The 21876-nt window shown below is 45.1% G+C and overlaps 1 protein-coding gene across 9 annotated transcripts in view; it reads left to right on the forward strand.

The window, feature by feature from the left end:
• The window catches only part of NfI (Nuclear factor I), a 109861-nt gene that overhangs the window by 54639 nt on the left and 33346 nt on the right, over positions 1 to 21876 (forward strand). For 7 of the 9 annotated variants that reach the window (XM_033478735.2, XM_033478740.2, XM_033478741.2 and 4 more), the window contains 3 exons: positions 9511 to 9564; positions 9793 to 9891; positions 19112 to 19252. In XM_033478735.2, the coding sequence (XP_033334626.1) occupies positions 9511 to 9564; positions 9793 to 9891; positions 19112 to 19252 (294 nt within the window). The remainder of the gene's footprint in view (positions 1 to 9510; positions 9565 to 9792; positions 9892 to 19111; positions 19253 to 21876) is intronic. The other 2 variants (XM_033478736.2, XM_033478742.2) reach the window with 2 other exon arrangements.

Raw genomic sequence — 21876 nt, forward strand, 5'->3', positions numbered from 1 at the left:
CACCGATTCCGTTCGCTAATTTTTTCCCGTCGCTCGAGTCGCCTTCTTTCTCGAGGGAAACAAATATTTGCCGCCCTTAACGACCTCTTCATTGGTTCTCTAATTTAACTCTGTTGAACGCGAGAAAATCTTATCGGTCGGTTATTTTTTAAATAATTGCTTTGCCATTAGCTAATTTCACCGACCGGTCGATTCATCGATTCTTTTCGTCTATTTTACATCGATGTAAGGGGATGATTCTACGTGCTAAAATAAGTCGAGAGTAAAGAACAATATCTTTTTATTTAAAGCCCCGTTTTCGAGAAAAAATAGACCAAAGAAATAAATACTGTTGAATAGTTCTCGCCATATTACAAGTGGCTTTTTAACGTAGAGTCAGCTTCTATTTGGTTATACCATCGTTTTCATGACACCCTGTATAACCATGTGCCTGTCTGTTTTTTAACCCTCCGTCTGCATACTCGGTCGTTTTCGTCCACGACTGTTTCTGTTTCGCAGTTATTCTAACATTAATATTGCCTTGCTTAACGAACAAATAACTATTTAAAAAAAGATATGATCTAACTCAACCGTAAGAAACTGAAATCAAATAAAACTGTATTTCTTCGTTGAACAATTCTAATAAATTCAGAGGAAGGTAGCAATGTTCCGAAATTTTCCGAATTAAACAATTTGGTATTTCACCTAATCTGTTTTATTAGAAACGCATAAAATCCACAGTCTATATACAATAATAAAAACTATTCTAAAAACTTGAAAAAGATCGTTCATGAAATTTTATACCGCAAAATACTCTATTCAAGAGAAATGCTGCATGATCTTGACCAATCAAGTATGTGCAGAGGACGTCAGTAAAAATATGGTTGCAGACGCAGAGTTAATCGACTTCCAGGTCGCTTCTTCTATCTAACTGCTTTTTGGATCCGGATAGAAACGCTGTGTACTCGATCATGGGCGTCGCAGAGCGGGCTGGTGGTGCGCGTTTGTTTCAGCGTTCGGCTCATTCACTGTCGCCTGTCCGTCCATTCAAAGTGTCCGCGCTGCACTCGGCTTCGATTCAAAGTTTCTTGGAACGCTCTGCCAATTCCACCGGCCCCCCATACAACAACGGGGCTGTGTTCATGGGCGCGCGGTTCGCGCCGTTTCCCGCCATTTTCCACCGGCCGAGCCGAAACCGACAAAGACCCACCCGTGTCCCGCGATCCACATACATAGATCCACGATTGGCAAGACCTTCGCGAGCCCGCCGAGGATCGGCATCAAGAATAGTCGATCTTGTCCACCGTCCAAGGTATTCGATCGTTTCGCGTTCCATGATCGACTTAAACCCCACCCCCTGCCGCCTTTCTCGTGCCGAATTCTAGAGCAGATTCTCGATTAACCAACCCCTTTTTCATCGTCCATGAAAATTTACAATGTCTCAGAATTTCGTGGCGAACGTTGGCTAATTTTCGCAAATATTCTAGATCGATTATTCTGTTGGATCCGTGCCGTTTTATCGGTCGTAGCGATTTCAGAGCCGAGGTGTTCGTGATTTACGATCGAAAAGGGTTGAAACAGGATCTGTACAGTTCAACCCTCTGCTGTCAGGCTGAGTCGAAATTACCCACATTTTTCTTTCGGGAAAACGAGGTTAAGGATTAATTCAATACATTTCGAAGTGAGAGACATCGAGTTTTCTAATTATATCCTAACATTTTTGGGTGTCGATATTATCGCTAATTTTCGACTCGGACAGTTCTTTTAAACATTATATAGGAGTAGTGACAACGGAGGGTTAAACACCTGAAGGAGAGTTTTAAGGGATTCATTTAGCTCCATCTCTTTCGAAAATAGATTTTTAGACGAAATTCTTTATTAAATCCAACCTGTTTTTCGTTATTGATAGCAATTAAGGGATGAAGCATCAATAATTTCCGATTGGAAAGGATTAAAATAGGATCTGTTCAATTTAAACAGAGTTTTAAGAGATTCTTTTGGCTCCATCTCTTTCGCAAATGGATTTTAGATGAACTTCTGTATAAAACTCAACTTGTTTTTGTCATCGATTGCGCTCCGAGGGATGAATCTTTCATCGCGGAGCAACGCGAAAGGGGAGGTGGTCCGGGTGCGTTGATCGACCGTCTGATCGATCAGCTGGCAGAAGGCAGTCTCGCGACTGGCATGGTCCGCCGGTTCTTTCGTTCGTGTTTCATCGAACTCGGCTTCCACTGACTCAGTGATGAAACACGTGATTTCCGTGCGCGCGTCCTGGCAAACCCGACCACCGACGACGAGGTACCCGTTCCGCGACCGTAGAGAGGAGAACAGCCACTGCTGGCTGTCGGTCCGGGCCCGGACGCACCGCTTGGCAGCCGGCTTTCTAATGTTTACAGCCGGTTGACGCAAAAATTGGCGAGGCCTACCGCCGCCACCTACGAGAAAGAGAAAAAAACGCGCGGCTGCCAAGACATGGGGTAGGTTAGGCACTCTCTCCAGATGGCTCGGTTTCTTGATCTCTCATTCAGCTTCCGAGGTGGCGTCTCCGATGCTCTATCGCTGGCCATGCTGCCCTCGAATCTTCTGGACAACAAATACAAACCGTCGACGATGTCTTCTCGTTTCTTGAATCGTCCGCTGTCACTGGATCCTTACTGATAATCGTTTACGTACTAGGTAGCAAAGCGACCTTCACTCATTTTATAGGGTAGCACGGTAGCACCACTCTCCGTGCAAACGTTACTTCGAAATCCTCGCTGAGCTTCATTGTGCAATCGAATTCTCATCTGTCCAAGACGCACCCAAACGCAAAGATCTGCGGCCTTTGTTAGTTCCACTAGAAGCATAGACGAAAAATCGAATCATCGAGCAAAATTCGTTCTGTCCGAGAAACGACGAAGTTGGCGAATTCGGTGGTCTCGGTCTAAGCCTCTGTCTCGACTGGTAGGCGAGTTTGGCGGCCGAGCACGTGGCCGATTAATTCACAAAGGCCAGCCGGGAGAAGAAAGCTGGCCCGGTGTGTGCACGCGACGAACGATCAACATCATAAAAATTCCTGGCCCTCTGTAAATATACAACGCCGGCACCACAATAATATAAACTCGGTGGCTGCCAAGGCGTGCCGGATAGCGAAGACTCCCGGACCCTTTCGGATTATCCCGAGCGCGCTCATGCTCTACGCTTTTGCGCTCTCGTACGAGCGTGCGAGCGAGCGCGCCTGTGTCTTGGCTATGCTAAAAGTAGACACTTGCCTCCGTTCGGTTCGTTTCGACTGACCTAATAGACGGTATTATTATAGAAAGGAAGTACACCGGGACACACGGGGACCAGGGATGCCTAATATTTCAATCCCGGCCGCGTTCAATCGCACACTCGGGGACCCGTTGTCACGGTTAGGCGAACGATTCATCGCCCGCTTTAATATTCATACCTCTCTGTCCCGCGATTAGCCACATCCCGAATTAACGTCGCCCCTGTTATCCCTTTAAAGCCGTCCCAGCGATACTTTCTCTGAAGTCTGAACCGAACATTAACATCTCCGGTGCTTTTCATTTGACCAACGTCTTCGACGTTTCTTATTCGCACGGACATCTTTAGTGCTTCTTCTTCGGACGAACGTCTTTGGTGCTTCCTGTTTGACGAACATCTTCGGCGTTTCTTATTCGCAGAACATCTTTGGCATTCCTTATTTAACGATCATCTTCGGCGTTTTCCATTCGATCAACATCCTTCGATGTTTCTTATTTGTACGAACATCTCTGGCCTTCCTTATTTCTATAAACATTTTTGGCGCCCCTCATTCGACAAACGTCTCTAGCGTTTTCTCTTTGTACAAGCATCTTTATTATATCTTATTTCGTACGAACGCTTTTACTGTTTCTTCTTTGTACGAACGCGTTCGATGTTTCTCATCTTTATGAACACCTTTAGAGCGTCGTTTTCTATGGGACATTTTTATAACGTCTTTCTTGCGTAAAAATTTTCATAGCGCCTTCCTACTGCGTACATTTTTATAACATCTTTCTCGCGTGAACATTTTTATGACGACTCTCCTGCGCGAACGTTTTTTTGTAAGATCTTTTTAGCACGGACATTTCAATAAAATCTTTCTCGCACGATGATCTTTATAATATCATTTTAACACGTACGTTTCAATAAAGTCTTTCCCGCACGAAGATTTTTATAAAGTCTCTTACTAGCACGTGCATTTCAATGAAGTCTTTCCTGTACGAACATTTTCGCGAATTCCGTTTCGTTGGGAATGTTCCCGTGGATTCTCTTTTATGCGAACTTGCGTGTATACTTGGTGTCCACGTGGCACGGTTGATTCACCGTGGTGCGTTTGGAAACGCGACCAGAGGGACCCCGGTCTATTCCGGATAACCGGAGTCGCTTGGCCGGCTAAAACGGAGCTTTAGCTCGGGGAGCGAGCGGCGGTGGCATCGCGAAAATGCGATGTCCGAGAACGACACGCGTGGAGGCACCTGTCCTCTCCTCTAACACTTTCATAAGAGACGATGATACTTACGCAACCCGGACCGGCCGGGCGATATTTAGCTCTTAGGGCGAATACGCGCGCCGGACGAACTCCGCTCGACTCTCCGACGCCTTGCGAACTATTCGCCCCGCTTACCCTTACGATCGCTATACTCTACGTCAACATCCGTGGAGAGGGTAAACAGTCGTCTGATAACTACGGTCGCTGCGAATGGTGTCGAATCTCGATCCAACTGCCCTTTAAGTATCCTCGAGAGCATCACTTTTATTTCTGTTCGATCGTTGATTTTGAATTGTTCGGAAATGGATTTTTGTTCGAAGTATTTTTGTTCAAAGGTATTTTTGCTCGAATGGATTTTTGTCCGAAGTATTTCCCTTTGAAACATTTGCTTCACTCTAGTTGTCATGAATTGTAGATTCGTGGACATGCGAAGATGATTGGCAACAGATTCGTTTTTCAACGCTTTAAGAAATCTTGAGGTTTCTTATCGTTCTTCTTGTCGCGAATTGTCTGTTTCCGACGCGAATTTTTGGTCCGTGGGCGAGGATAGAATTTTTGTAATGAGCTTTTCGGATGCACAGGCTCGTAAAAAGGCTCGCGTCCTCGTCGGTGTGTCGTGCACACGAGCATGTGACCATGCGTGCCGATGTGTGCTCGCTCTATAAATAAATAGGCGACGGACATCTTGTACCGCTCTCTCCCTCTCTCTCTCTCTCTCTCTCTCTCCCCCCTTCTCTTTTTCAGCCACCGTGTGCTCGCTTATATGTTTGATTTTCATTCGTGCCGCTGCGAATACCTGAAATGAATATTTTGGTACCTCTGCTGACGGTTCAGAACCGGTTCAAAGGGTCGGATAAATCGAAGAGTCCTCGTACCTGTAATTAACCCTCTCGTTCCGCGACGCTCTCATTGGTTTCTTCGTTCTTTTTTTCTTTTTTGTGACACACAGGAAAGGAAAATGTGTATCATCGTGCACAGAGGTTAAGTCTTCGGCTAAATTGTCCGAGCATAGGAGACGTTTCACGTGTTTGCGTGTTCGTGGAGGGCGGTCGGGGGATGACATTAGCATGAGCTACTGTTAAATGGAAAGAGGAGGCTCTCGACGGTGTTATTGAAATTTATTAACAGCCTGGTGGATCTAGGTTAATTATCTTGACCCCTTTGTGACGTTCGAAAGGGTAGAAATTGGGGGACGAAATGGCTATTGATCGGTATTAAATGAAACAAGAGGGTTAATTTCGCTAATGAAGTTTGTGTACGACCGGATCCGGCCTGGCCGGTGCTGTTGAAGGGGTAGTCACGGATTCTGACGAGTTTCCACTGGTAATTGAATTCTTGAAGATCCGGGGCGCCTCCCTTTATTTATCGCATCCCCCAATTTTTCGTACGATCCGACCCTTTCCTTAACCTTCGGCGATTTATCTTAAAATCTTCGTCTTCGTACGAATCATTCTCTAAACCCCTTGTCAGACCATCAAGGGTCTGACTCGAGATTGATATTTTTAGTAATAACCTGTTCAATATAAATGTTATTCCATTCCTTAAAGTCGGAATAAAATTCTGTTCTATTGTCACCAATATTTAACCCTTTTAATAACGACTAAAACGTAAAAGTATAATAGAAGAAGTATCTACTTTTTATATTATTTTTATGAAGTTATATGATACATGTATTGCATGAGCACGATTCTATAATATTTGTAATACTAATAATAATAATAATAATAATAATAATAACTAATAATAACTAATACTATAATATTTGTAATTATAGTAACATTTATTTTGTTCCTTGAGGGTTGCAATTCTTTAAAATTTTGTTGAATTACTTTGTTGAATTACATATCAATGTACCATACAATAAAAAAAATATATAAAATGAAATAAAACAAAATAATATAACTTATATAACGAATTCAAAAAATACTATAAAACTATACTATTTACTATAAAATTACTATAAAATTATATAAATTTATTTATATATTATCTATTTATATCTATTTATAAAATCTATTTACTGTAAAATTATACTATATACTATTATACTATTTATAAATCGTGTAAAGTTGTTGGCAGGATTGTTTTGCATAAATACCGCAACAAGTAAACATTGCACACAATAAATATAAATTCTCTTTTTCGTCGAACAAATGACCACGATCGACGAAGTTCTCACCATTGTAACCTTGAAGGAAATGTAACAGCAAGGGTTTAGCAAAAACAGAATAACTTCGTGGCGAAATAAAAGAGCGAAGGTGCACCGGAGTCAATGAATCGGCTGTCGCGACGAAGGCAGCATCGAAAACAGCGAATTACGGTTGCGAAACGGTTACCAAGATGGCGTCGCGAGGGTCGTCCTTGACGAAGCTGACCGGGCCTCCTCGGGGATCGGTGTTGCTCATGGATCACATGGTGTCAACAGATCTCTCTCCGGTCTCTATTATTGTTCCAAGACCGTCGCGCGTATCTATCGGGCTCCGAAAATTGCTGCGTCGCCACACGCACCTGTCGACCACCGGCAGACTAATTTTGCCGGTGTACCCTCGGTGCGATGATCCTCCTCGCCGCCGCGCCGCGTTGTGTCGCAATTAATTTGCCGAGGAAACGATGCCGGTTGCGCAAAACCCATCGTCGCGACCATTTTGGAGGCGATTTTCATCGCGCGTCACGAACCGCCGGACCTGTCTCCCCCGAATTTTCCTCATTATTTATGCGCACTGCCAACGAGCGCCTCGGGAACATTTCACGAACCGATGGAAATAGAGCACCTTGAGTAAACAAACTCTATATACCGCAAATCATTCCATCAATTTAAAAAGCCGTCGGCTAAGTAGCCGTCCGCTGTCAGCCGTCGCTAAAAATATTCGCCTCGGCTCGATATTAATTAAACGCTGCCGCGGTGCAGTTTCAAAATCGTGCGGAATCTAGAAGCTTCAGAAATATATATCCCAGAAGTATCGTTATTTGACAGTCTAAAATTAACGGTTTCCTGCGGAAGCTATTTACTCGATCGCTGCACCGACTTTATCCGCGGTCCCATCGCGTTCTGAGTGGAGGTAACGAGCTGGAGTCATTCTACCACCCCGGGCAAAAAGTAATCGAACACCTTTGAGAATGCACAAAAATTTTTCTCAAACTGGACCAAACGATTTGGATTTCGTTTAAGTGTTAAAAGGACTAGTATACTGTACAGTGACTGAAACATTTGTTTTTTTCATTTTGCCGCTACTTGGAGTGACATAAAGAAATAAGAAAATTTAAGTCGTTTAGATCAGCTTTAATAATTGCGAACATTTTTATTGTATCATCTCCTTTCTTTTCTCTTTACTTCGTTTCGGTATGCTGAGTAGCACGAGTATGCGACATATTGTGATACTACTGTAACACGTTGAATTTTTATATTTTTAGCCTGTTGACGTCATACAAATTTTCCTATAAGAAATAATTTAATAGATTTCTTAATTTAAACATGTGTTATAATAAAAATGGACGAAATGTCTAAATAAACATAGTCTTATTACTCTTATAGAACAAGTCATTTTTAATGGTCGATAGATATAGTATTAATCAAATAAACATTATTATTATTATTATTATTATTATTATTATTATTATTATTACTATAATAAAGTTATTGCATTTGAAGAGGTGTCCGAATACTTTTTCGCCATGGTTTGTACATTCAGATTTTGATTCGACGATTACGAGCGATGCTTCTATTTCGATCAAAGATATTGCATCACAATGATGTTCCGTCGCGCTGCGTTCTGTTTCGCATAAGTTCGAACAGAAGTGAAAATGTCTCGCGAATTTGCGAGATAGATCGCGAGCAAGCGATCGGCGGTTCGTTCGCAACAGTTCGAGAGTTTTCCAGGTCGATCGAACGGAAGATCGAGAATTCGAGGTTCGAAGAGAGGCGCGGCGGCCATAAGGAGGACTTATCGTTTCGGAACGGCGATATAAAGGTTGAGTCGCAATTAAAAATAACCGGCGAGTGAACGTATGTTTGTTAACGTCTATTTATAATCGCCGGCAGGTTTTCTGCGACGAGAGACTCACGGGCCCGTTGTTCGACGGTCATTGTGAAACGCCTTTTTTCCCGATTTCCCATCCGCGAACCGGCGCTGCTCGATCCGATCCACCCCCAGCCACGCTCCCCTCGGGCTAATTCCTCCGAGGAACTTGAACGGGCGTTCCGGGCTCTCGTGTATTTCGGTGGTATGTTGCGCAATGAGATTTGCGTAAGGTCCCGCGATATAAAACACCGTGTGACAGCGAAGGTGAGATGGCCCGCGAAGGAGAATCGCCGTTTCCCGAAAGTACGCCGGAAACGCTCGATCTCTCGTCGCGAAACTCTTCTCGAAATTTACGGAAACGCTGCGCCGAGACGACCAGCGAAAACGATCGATCGTACCTCGTTTGCTCGAACAAGTTTTCTTCCATCCCGAGGGATCATATTTTGAAAGAGTTCGAATGTTTCGGAGAATATTTTTGGGAATTCTTCGGAATTTTTCTGGATTTTTCGGAATTTTTGTTCCGAGATATTTCGTAAAAATTATTGAGTCTTGTCAAATGGAATAATTTTTACTTCATTCAACTTTTAATCGATTTAACCTTTGTAATCGTTTTATTGAACAATAACCTCAACGATAGCGAGATTGTCTAAAAGATTATATTTTTAAAGAGTCCGAATATTTTGGAGAATTTTTCGGAATTTTTATTCGCAAAAATTAGTGATTCTTGTCGAAGAGAATAATTTTAATTCGACCTTTATAATCGTTTTATCGAATAATAATCTAAACGATAGCAGATTATCTGAAAGATGAGCATGAGCTGTGAAAATAATTCAGAAAGAGTCCATAGCGGCTGGGACAATGGTGGTAACCATAGAGCAGTTTTTGCTGTGGGAATGAAATTCGGAGGACCGAGGGAAGTGGAATGTAATCTTATTGGCTAGAACATACCGTTCACGATGCAGGAACACCGAGTGCCTAATCGACTAACATTTTCGGTGTGGTTTGCTGTTTCAGAGGTCCTAAACGGCATCTGCAACGCGAGCAAGGAGGAAGAGAGGCGGCGAAAAGGTAAAACTCTTCTACTCTCTTTGCAAAAGACACGTGAAACTGTCTCTATAGTATCTCGCTGTATGCTAATACGCCATAGCATCGATCGAACCTTGCCAGCTCGATCGATTCCGCTGTCTTCGACAGATGTTCAAGTTGAACACGAGAAACGAGCAAAAAAAAAAATAAATAAAGAAAGAAACTAATCTTACGGACGATTAAAGATGGCGGACTGGGTTCTGTTCCCAGGTGCAGGCTACCACGAACTATATAACGGTGTTGTCTGCAATGACACGATCCTTGCGACAGGTGTCTTCAGCTCGAAGGAGCTCTGGATGCTTTCAAAAGGTACGACGAATCTCTCATTTCCCACTAATTTCGAACAAAAAACAAAAAATACCGGCGTCTGTCTGTCTGTCTGTCTCTCTCTCTCTATCTCTTTCTCTCTCTCTCTTTCTCTTTTTTCGCGAGCGCGTTCTCCGTTTTGCATGAAAAAGACTCTTAGGATATCGAAAGTCTCCAGTCTCTGCTCCGACTACGAGAATCAATGAATTACCAAAAGAGAAAAGAAAAAAATAAATAAAAAGAAACGTACAGCAAAACGTTCGAACTGCAAAAAGAAAAAGAACAATGACAAAAGAAGAAAAAAAAAGAACAGTAAAGAGAACAAACAGTATTCGATTAGAATCGCGTTTCACGGATGCTTTCGAAAGGTAATCAATAAATCGATATCTGGAGAACCTTTTGAAAGCATCCTTTTCAGACGCACGAGCCGAGATCCGCCGGATAAATAACCAGTTGAATTACAGAGAATGAATTTTTGATTATCGAGGACGCTCGTTCCTTTTGATGGGCCCCCGGTTTTATCGTCGGGAACGTCGACGGCGAACGAACAGCGTATTTTTAGAGGCGGAATGCGATTCGCGGCTCCGCCACTTGACAGTTATCCTTCCGACGTGCCCCGGGACCACTTCACACTCGTCTTTCGATATCGAGGACCTGACGAATGACCGGCACGCTTCCGTTCCTATGCAGATCTCAACATTCTCGAGCGATATCTCTCGCGGAATGCGATTCAGGGGCCATATCGTTTCTTCGAATTGATCGCCGCAGCGGCCCGGAAATCTCGGTGCCAGCTTCTTCAATGGCTCGAAACTGTTCCGGAGAATCTGGTCGCTTTCCCGAATTGAGCACCTCGGGTACCAGCTAGGGTACCGTTTCTAGTGCTTCGATTATCCCCCGTCTCTGATCGTTTCGGTGCGAACAGATACTTTTGGTTCTTCTAACACCACTCTGCCAATAATTTTGATAATTCAGCCACTTCTCCAGTAATGTTAAAAGTGCAGGCGCATTCTGGTAGCTCTATTTTTCGAATCTATAATCGTTTCGGTATGTCAAGTACTTCAGATGTATGCAAGCTGGCTTCGTTAATTATTTCAGTTATTCAGGTACTCTTCCAGCAATTTTGGTGTGTTAGGTATTTCTGGTACTTCAAAAAATTAGATCCCTAGAAAATTCTGACAATCTCCTACGTGCTTTTCGAAATCCAGAAAATCTTTTTTAAAATATGTTCATCAGATGGAACTTCGGATACTTTTGTCTGGATTACATTACTTCCTAAAATGTTGGATCAGGCACTCATCGTTTCCTGATCGAAACCGGCTTCCTCAAGGTAGGGGCAAACCGCTTTAAATGGAACACGTATCGAATGGGACATTATCTTAAAAATTATATATCTTTTCGTAATATAAAATTTTACTTGTTTTATAACTGTATCATGTATATATAATCACATGCAATTTGAAGCCTCTATCAGTTACTACGTAACTATGTCAGACAATTAATCTTTGTTGTGCTTGAAAGTAGTATTCTTCCTCCTCTCTAACGTTGTACGAAGTACAATTAAATTGTTGAAGTTGTCTTCAGCAGCGAAAACTCCTGAAGTCCGCCGACACGGCACAGTAATTGGCTCCCCTGGCCTAGCCTAATCCCGCTGGTCGGCCCTAATCTCCGAGCGGAGAGAGCACATCAGGTGCGAGCGGCACGGCGCGGCGCGGCGTGGCGCGGTGCATCCGCGTTGCTCCTCGCGTATCCGCCGGCATTTACTATTTCCGGTAATTCCAGCCGGAGAAATATCGTTTCCCAATAGCATCGCGGGCTCGGCCCGATGTATCTATGCTAGAGATCAGGTTTTAAGCCGATCTCCTTTAGGAACGGGGAGGGAGCGAGGATCGTGGCACGCGTGCATCGCCACTAAATGGAATAATAGGGCAGGGGAGCGCGTATCGAGAAGCGGCGCGAGCCTCGACGTATGCATCTCCTCCTCCTTCCTCTCTTCTTCCCTTCTCCCGCCTCGTTCCCCCGACCCGTTCGCCACCGCCACCCTCCTCCTCCTCCTCCTCCTTTTGCCATCCTCCCATTCCCCTGTAATCCCCTCCGCGTCACCGTGGCAGGAGATTAGTATGCAACCCGGTGTATTAATAGACGGGGAACAATGCTCACGGCCTCAGAGACTGCTGAGAGAGCCTCGCAGCCTCTCTTTCTCCCGAGTCTCCGCGTCTCCGCGTCCTCTCCCGTTCCCCTCCCCGTCCCGCAGCCACCCCGCACCCATCGTGTCCTCCTCTCGGCCCGACCCGGCTACGTCCTACCCGCACCGTCGATCCTTGCATCTCGATTCCACGTCATTTCTTAATTTCTTCCCTCTTTTTAGCACAGAATGCTGCTCCGCTGAGAGCATCGCTGACTTAGGCAACCTCGTGTCTACCTTTCCGAGGGTTGTCGCATCGATTCCAAGCTGTTTCTTCCTCCCGTTCTTCGTTCTTCTTCTTCTTATTCGCTTTCGCGGCTTCCGTATCTCATTGTTGCGCGATTACGTTTCCCCGAGAGGGATTTCCTAGCAGATAATTGTCGAATTAACAATTTAGAATGTAGTATTCGCTGTCGAAAGATCTTCGAGCGCCGCTATGGATTTTTCTGTTGATCAGTACTTCTGTCATCCAAAGACAAATTCAAGTCATTTAATCCAGTTTTAAAAAAGCTATACCGTTTTTCAAGTGTCCTTGTGTATATTCTCTTTTTAATATTTTCAACGCATTAAAACTAGTGCGACAAAATTCTTACGTTGTTCTAATGTCTTCTGTGTATTTCACTTACCCATTGTTCTCATAACTGCATTAAATCCGCAAGTCTACTTATTTAGTCTTTCTGTTCTTATTTTATTCAATTGCCAAAAATTGGGCAATTACGCGAACGATCTAGATAAATACTCTGAGCGAGGTAATTGACGCACCGACGATTGACACGTAGCGTTGCGAGGGTTAATAAACGATCTAAGTAAACGCTCCCCCCAAAGTGGTCCACCTGGTAACGGCCAGACGCTATGGCCACGCGGCAGCCATCGCGATGAGCAAAGGTCCCCATAAACACGGGTCCGAGCGCCGTCCGTTTTATGGGTACACGATGATCCTCGGTTAAGTGAATTGCTCGGGAGCGTCTCTACTCGTGGCACGTCCTCCAGCTTGTTTACCAGTGCCATAACTTTCGGCTAAGTGCTCGCCAAGGGAGCTAGTGGGTCCTCCATCTTGATTAGAATCTCTTAGCCGGCCTTTCATATTTCACATTTCGGGTCCGCCTCGATCCAATCTAAACCGCGACCTCAAAAATTCATCGGGTCTTTTCCTTCCGTTTCGTCGTTACGATTCTGCTCCGAAAGTCTTGGGAACTTCGAGGGTTCGAGAACTTTAACCTGTTAACCGGGGAATTCAATTTCGGACAACTCGTTTCGCAATGGGGTTAGACTTTTCTTTCTTCGCAGCGGCAAGTTATATTGTCGCGCTTAAAGTAATTTGAAACAGTCGCTTTTCATTCGTTGATTATTTATTTGGATGAAATATTTTATGAAATATCTTCTAAATAAATATTTTAGATAATTATGTGAGATATACGTATATGGCCAATTCAGGAGCCAATCAGTCCACTTTACTTCGAAAACGAGTTACGCGGTGCATTTATCACAGAGTCTTTTAGTCGATAAATCAATACAGTCGATCTCTTCGTAAATAAACAATAGATCGATCACGAAACGACTAGACAAAATTGTTCAAAGGAAATTGTTTTTTCTAAAAAAAAAAGTTGACATTTTTCTTTTGTTTCTCTTTTGTTTAAGTTCATTTGTACGTATCCTATAACAAAAATTATGCTTTGCAAACAAATTCCGGTAAATTTTCGGAATGGCTCCGTCTTAACCCTTTGCAGTCGGATCCATTTTAACACGAAATACAAAATAGTTTTCCCGACCTACAGTATTTCCATTTTGTACAACCCGATGTATATTATACATATGTTACGCTTTTAATAGTTTTTTTTTCTAAATATAAACGATAATGGTAAATTTATTTTGAAACGTGATATAAGAATTTTTAACGGTGCCTTAGAGTTGTCACTCGATTGCAAAATGTTAAACCCTCGTCCTCCCGCGTTTCCACAATTTTCTCTAGAGAGCCTAGAGAATTTTCAGAACGGCCTAGGGAGAATGGGTGGCCCGGCTCCTCGTTCGGAAACAATTTCTCCGCGATCGGGGGCCGACGTTTTTCCATCACGGCCCTCCTCGAGCTATGGAGCCGCCTCGCAGAGGGTTAACCATCCGTATTCAGCCCCCACCCCCCGAATTTTCCCGGAGATTCTCGCAAAGTTCCTGGTCGCCGGCCGAGAGAGAGTGTGTCCCTCTCGCAGAATAAAAATTCCTGAATCACCGGCCCGGCGCCGCCGTGCGCGATTTTCGACGAATTTTTTCCGCTCCCGGCCGCCACCCCCCTCTCTCTCTCTTTCTCTCATTCACTCACTCACTCACTCACTCCCTTTTCTCCTCTATTTTTTTTCTTTTTTGTCAACAATGCGACGTGACACACGTACGGGGAAAACGGCGGCCGTGTGCACGGTGCAGGGTGCACGTGCATGTGCATGTGCGCGCGGAAACTGAGGGAAAAGGGTGGAAGAGAGGCCCGCAGGGTGGGTGTGTGCTGCGCGCCCGGTATTTTCCGGGGCTTTTTTTCCGGCCGATGTTCGGAGCCACGTAGGCTCCGGATAAAAAGGGGTGCAATTTCCGCGGGGACGCGCGCGGGCCTGGATGATGTGAAATAGAGAAGAATATCCTGTCGGTGGCGTGACGTGCAAGACGGGCCATAATAGAAACACGCTGCTGCCGCACACCACCCCGAGGGGGCTGCGGATCTCTCTGTTATGGAATTCGAGGGGGTTGGAAAACGGCATGTACGGCCAGGATTAGAACCGAGGGATCATCGAAATTTCATTTCGAGGCACGAGGAACTTTTCGAAAATTGACGCTGCAGGGTAACTGTGTCAATTACTGTACCACCCCCCAGACACTGTGCCCTCGCAAGAATTTTGCTTATTTTACAATCCTTTGCACTCGAGTAGTGAACCTGAGGTACCATTAAAAATTGTTATATCACGTTCCAAAGTAATTTTTATATTGTTAATATTTAAATTTAAAACATTGTTAAAAGTGTAACTGTTGTATGAGTTACAAGCCACAATTTCATATGCGCAAAATTCACTTCGTCATATAAAATGGAAATACTACAAGTCAGAAAAATTGTTTTAGATTGACAGTTAAAATGGCTTCGAGTGCAAGACATTAGTATGAAATTAAAGATATTGAATTTTTTACATAAAATTCGATCTGTAACTTTCGCAACCGAATCAAAACATGTTATAATAATAATTATTATTAAGTAGGTTTGTAAAATAAAGAAAGATAATTACAGTTCCTTCAATTATGGAAATAAAAATTATATAGTAAACTTCTCAAGATCTATAAAACGCGGAGAATAACTTTTCTGATTATGGTTTGATGTGTTTTCGACAATCACCGGAAATAACTAGAAAAGGCTCAATAACTGACACGCAGAAATTAACTATGCATCATTCTAAGGGCACAGTAACTCGCTCGAAAACTGTTATATATACTTTGTTACATATTTCGTATTGTGTACGGATAACAGTTACTTAGTTGCAGTGTCAGATATTTTCGTTACGTGTATTTGTACAATATAGAAATATTAACCCAATTTTTCTACAGACTTCTATTACTTGTATAAAATTATTGTACGAAAAGGAAGAAAGGGGTTGGATGGTTTCCGGTATTGAAGCACGGTATGCAACGATCATTAACCCGTTCCGCAGCGCATTTTTCCGGGATGCACCGCGGCCGCAGAAAATGACGAGGCCGGCTCGCGAGAAAAAGAACGAAACGTACAAATTGATCGACCATTTCAAAACATCACCCTCGTCGAAAGGAATTGCGATTCGGGAATCGTATCAAAGCCATTTTCTGGGGGATGGGGGTGGGCCGGATCCGTCGGAGCGGAAGGGAAAAAGTGGAGAGCGGCGGGACACGGGGGGTGGCGCGGCGGGGCAACGGCGGTTGAAAAACGTGGAAAAAGAAGCGGCGAACGGCCGAGGGCGCACCTGTACCACGATGGATCCGCGTCAGCATCCGGAACCCGGTTAGAAATCCGTCGAGCCGAATAAATATCCGTGCTCTCGCCGAGACCGGTTTCGGACTAATTCTGTAATTGGGACCTCCGCGAGGGGCGGCGGGGCCTCGGATCGAGGACAAAACCGCTCCCCCAATTGAATCTTTCGACAATACTCGCCGTCTTATTTGTCTTTTTTTTATCGATGATCCTGGAACGGACAGCCTTTCAGACGATAATTCTTTCCCTTTCAGATGTATCGGGGTTAGGAATTCCAGCCTGTCGTTTTCTCTCTAGCTCGAGGCGAGCTCGATCTTTCGGAGCCACCGGCAAGAACGCCGTTTCCTTCCGTTCTCGCGTACTTCTGTCTTACAGAATCAACCCCCGCATTGTTCCCACCATCCCCTGCGATTTTCTTCCCCAGGAATCTACGAATGTTCCACGCTCCTCGGTTCTGCATTCGATTTTCTACGAACAATCGATCGATCCGCAGGAATTCTACTTCTCTTTCCGCTCGAGTTCTCCTAATTGCCCAAGTTCTCCAAAGAGAACGCAACTTATTTTGTGCAATCGGTTGCAACCGATAGCGAGTCTTCGAACCTCCTGAAATTATTTAATCTCCGAAACGCGTAGATTGTTCTAGACCGTTTCCATCTGTACGATCTTATTCATTCCATGTGCACGAAATTAAGTGCATTCACTCGTAACAAACTGAAATTTGTAACAGCTTGTTAAGCACAAAGAAAGGTGCAGACAGAAATGTAACGTGCAGACGCTTCGTTTTTGAAGGGCGAACACTTTGACTACCATCTCGGTCATACATGGATGACACGATCTTTCTTCACAAACTTGGAACTCGCTTTTTAGTGCAGTCTACGAAGTGAATCAAAATTGGTTTTCATCTGCAAGATTCAAGGGTATTATACAAGTAGTTTTCATAATAAATCTCGCCTCCCCTGTTCTTATATTACGAATAGACTGCGGATTTTTATGCAAAATAAAAATTGTCTGCATCGATTGCAAGGATCGAGTTCCATATAGCAGCTCCATTCGTCCTTTAATCATCTCAATAGACCAAAAATAATACCTTGACGTTCCAAAATATTTTTAATTTTTACACTATTTTAAATTATATAATAAATAAAATCCACAGTCTAATTATGAAATCGGTCGTTCCAATTTCGTGTGACTTTTATAATCATTATCGTTGGCAGTCGACGTGTTAAAACTCCAAAAGTACTCGGAACATTCGATTGCATAAAATTTCAAAACATCACGCAAGCTTCAGCATCGCCAACGAAGAAGGGGTTGAAATAATTTTCCAAGCGTAGGACTCGAGAATAATGCCTCCGCACGACCGATGTCCAAGGTCCCGAGAAAAAGGAAAAAAGAAAGAAAACGAAACAATCCGCGTGTATATATTTTCCTCTATTCCGGGGTTATGTCTCCGCAAAGTCAGCCCTTTGTCTTTCCGGGGCGATCGTTCCGCGCCCCCCTGGCGAGAATTTAAATTACCCGTCACGGAAACGGAATAGTTTCTCGGGCCGCTACCACCATTCCGGACATAAAATTACTAGGCCGGTCCGCGAGAAATACAATCGTCGTTGCCGCGTAAATTACTGGCGGGCCAAAGAAGTCAGGAAGATATTTCTGCGAAGGGGGGAAGAGGCCCGGGGAGAGGGTTGGTCGGTAGGCCGGTGGAAGGTCGAAGGGGGTGAGAGGGCGTCCGGGAAGGGGGTTGCTCGGTGGACAGCCCTCGCGTCGTGAGGTCTCGCGATCCCGGAGTGTCTCTAGCAGAGAGGACGCAGGTTTACGAGCGAGTTGCTTACACAGGATGCAAATTCTACGGCACTAGCTCAACCTAATTGGTCGTTGACCGTCGTGCACGGTGGATCCCTATATTTACGCGTCGCCAACTGCGACAAACTGGAATCCTATTATTTTACGGGGCCGCTGATTCAGCGGAACGTGTAACTGGAGCGTATTCTAATGGCCGGCCGGCGATTAATTAACCGATCCCTCACCAGGACCGACGCTGTTCGCCCAAGATCGTTCCCCGCGACAAGGCTGGAGAGCCGCTTTCGATTTCGCGAACATTTTTCCGAACGAGCCTTTCTCCCAACCCCTTGCACTACGATCTCTTCCACAACTGCGTTCATTGGCGATTCATTCGCCCTTAAACCTTCCCCCGATACGGCTAGACAATTTTTCTTTCGAATTTCGAGCGAATTTTATTTCAATTTCGCAGAGATAAATTACACTAATATTTAGTCATTTGGGCCTGGAATCTTCATGACCAGGGTCTGGCTCGTTATTCCAGTGCAAGGGGTTGAGGAACGTTGACGTCCGAACGTCTAGTTTAGTGACCTTTAACGCTAGAACCACCGGACAGTTTCGAATATCTTGTATGAAAATTTATTTTTTTAATATCCTGACACCAAAGCATTCTATTCTTCAACAATTTCATTCTACTAGACGATTATGTATTTAAATAATGCAATGATTGGACAACAGATCGATCGTTTGGATAGCAGAATATTCTAGAAATAAATGTACGAATACGGGAGCCTCTACTGTATTACAACAGAAATTATGCGAACTTCGAGTAAGTCTAATCTCGTCGTGGTTGTGACATCGTGCTTAGGGTTCGGTAGTTCTAGCGTTTGAACCACGTGCGCCGATGCACCGAAGCTTTCCCGTTCCCTTCGATCAACTCTCAAGCCGTAACGGAACTCTATCTAAACCAGCTTCAGAGATATCGCTAAGCAACGATCTATCGCGAGTTCGATCATAGAACCGCGGCTCGGAAAGTTTTTAATAGGGGTTGCAAAAGTTGGCGAGAAGTACCGCGAAGGGACGGGGAAGTTTTACCGGTGCGGAAAAACGCGCGGAAGTGCGATTTCCACGGGGTAATCGGGACCGCGAGGGAACGCGGACTAAAAGACGACGATGACGGCGACCACGGCGACGACTACGACGACCGCGACGACTTCGAAGAGGACGACGAGGAGGAGCCGGATGACGTACGAACGCGCGAGGATCCGTAACCGCTAATGTGTGTCTGGTTTCAGCGTCCATACTGCATGACCTCAGCGACATGCAGCCTCAAATAAACGCGATCAAAATAGAGCACCCGCCGTACTACTGCAGCAGCTACACCCCTCCGTCCGCAGCCACGGCCGCGGATCATGCTCAGCCAGCGGCTAGCTTCAGTGAGTTTCAAAACCTCTACGTTCGCCCTTATTTTTAGTGGTCGCGCACGCTGTCACCCGGTTCCGCGGCGACGAGCCGCTGCAGCTGCAGCTCGGGACGCGACACTTGCAACGATGCGACGCTGCAACGCTGCCACGCACTGCGAGTCGCGTCCCGATACATCGCGGAGCCGGATCACTGCGTTGTTTCGGGACTAATTCGCAGCGAAACGTTCAGATTTACAGCGCGTGCGATTCGGTTAATGGGATCTGAAACGCTCCGGAGGTCGTATGCTTGGGGTTCCAGGCTTGGGGACGCGACACTCTGTGACCCTCGGCGCTGAGAATCTGTGAGCTGTGACCCGGAGCCTTTAGAATCGAAATGAGCTGATTTTCGGAGCCGAGGGTTGACTCAATGGGGTCTTTATGGTTTTCTGAAGTCGATCGATTAGAATTCGCAGCTTGCGAAAGCGACGCTTCGTGACTCTCTCGCCGCTGAGAATCTGTGAGTTGTGATCTGAAACCTTCGGAATAAATGTCAGCCGATTTCCGAAGCTGAGAGTTGATTTATCGGGATTTTATCTGGGACACTTGCAAGCGAGGCAAGTTAACTCCCGAAGCAAAGAGTTAAAATATTACGTAAAGTTCGAATTCTCGGCGTAACGACGCGTTCTATTGGGATTCTCAGCGTGAGTATGCGATGCATTACGATTCTCAAGTTTTAGCAAAGCGGTTTATCGCGATTCTCGGCGACCCAATGCGTCGCGACTTTGATGTCTGAGAGTCGACAAAACGAGCTCTTACTCGCCGAGAGCGAAGAAGTCGCAACACGGAGCCCGGAGAATCGACGCGTTGTGACCCAGAGCTCTGAGAATCGGCTCGTTGTGCTTCGAATGGCAGAGTAATCAACACGTCGTGAAGCCAGTAACCGCACGGAACGAAGACAATGTGATTCCGAGCGTCTGAAAAGCTCGGGGCTGTCTTGTCTAAAAGCGTCGGCCGATCACAACGCGTTGCGATCCGAAGCGGCGAAGATCAACAAATCGTAACTTCAAACGCCAAGAAGTCTGAACGCGTTGTGATTCGAAGGATTCTAAATCCGCTGCCAGCCGGGTAACATGAAACGTTTCCGAATCGTTGCGTTGTGATTTCCCGGCGCAGCGGCGCGAATCGAACGCGTCACAAAAGCGATGCATCGGGACGCCGACGCTCTTCTCTCTCTCTCTCTCTCTCTCTCTCTGTCTCTCTGTCTCTCTGTCTCTCTCTCTCTCTCTCTGTCTCTCTCCCATCCTCGCCCCTCTCTCGCGCGCGCGGTCTCTCCTTGTCCCTCGACCGCGCAGAGACCTTGTTTACCGGCCGCCGTTTGCGAAACCATGATTTTACAGTATTTTTATCCTTTTTTCCGGCGCGACACTAAAATTAACCCATCCGAGGACACTTATCGCTATGCGGAATCGCCGGCTGCGACACAGACCGTCCATTCAGCGCCATAGTCTCCCGGTTGCACAATAGTTTTGCGACTGTAAAAATAAATTTGTTGCACGGAAACCGCGAAACTCCGATCAGGAAATGTGGTGTCTTCGCGTCAGAAATTATTTCTTCTGCTTCGTCTTCGGTTTCGTATTTCTCTCGAGTGCAACGATGCGCGTTTCGCGTACGCGAATGCACTTCTTTCAGAGTAGATTAAGAAATCCCTTGTTTCCGGAAAACGTAATTTAATTCGTTTCATTTTTGGGTTCTCGTAGAATATTAACGAACGAAGTGTGTACTTCAACATTTCGGCTGACGCGTCGCCCGTATCTTTATGATAATGAATTGTATCTTCCTAATTTGATAAGAAACGCAAGAACGATGATAAAGTTGTTCTTATCATATACAACTCGATTTTTCAATTTTAATTTCTTTCGATGAATCACTTTAATTCACACACAAGAACGTTCCAAAGGAATTTGCGGAACGGAAGCTGTTTTGTTGCATTTGTGAAGAAGACGCGGTTGCATCGAATGGAAGCGGTTGCATTCGTCAGAAAACCGATGCGTCGATAGAATACGATTTCTCGATGATCATTTTCTCTGCGATTTCTTTCGGCGCCCAAGAAAATTCGGCATTTGCTTTAGCGAAATTAGCGTTTGTTGATCGCGAGAAGGTAATGTAGAACATTCCGGTCCGATGAATCGATGCTCGCGCGTAGCGGTTGAATCGACTCTCGCCGCGCCAGGCCGGTTTAAGTAACAAATTTGCAGCGGTCAGAGGTTGGACGTTTTTTGTCCCCGGGTTCAATCTCATCCGGCGGCTTATCGGGGCGTCCTTTGTTATCGGGATCTACTTTGCTCAGCGTTCTATAGATCATTTTCCCTATATTTCTCCCTTTCCGTTCTCTATTTTCTTTCTATTCTCCGTCGGCCTCCCTTTATCACGCCCTCACCCCCGTTTTTCCACCCCCGGGCCGAGGCCCGGCCCACACCCCCGCCCTGCCCTCGCCCCTCTTAACTCTTTCATCGATCAAACGATAACCCCCGCCGGAACGGAAGTCACTGGATGGAGATGAAAAAGAGGAATAACTTCCGGCTGGCGGAGGCTTTTCCCGAAAAAAAGAGCACAGAGAGAAAGAGAGAGAGAGAGAGAGAGAGAGAGAGGCTGGAAAA

This window comes from Megalopta genalis, chromosome 2 (genome assembly GCF_051020955.1).
Source record: "Megalopta genalis isolate 19385.01 chromosome 2, iyMegGena1_principal, whole genome shotgun sequence".
In the NCBI taxonomy this organism is placed as follows: domain Eukaryota; kingdom Metazoa; phylum Arthropoda; class Insecta; order Hymenoptera; family Halictidae; genus Megalopta; species Megalopta genalis.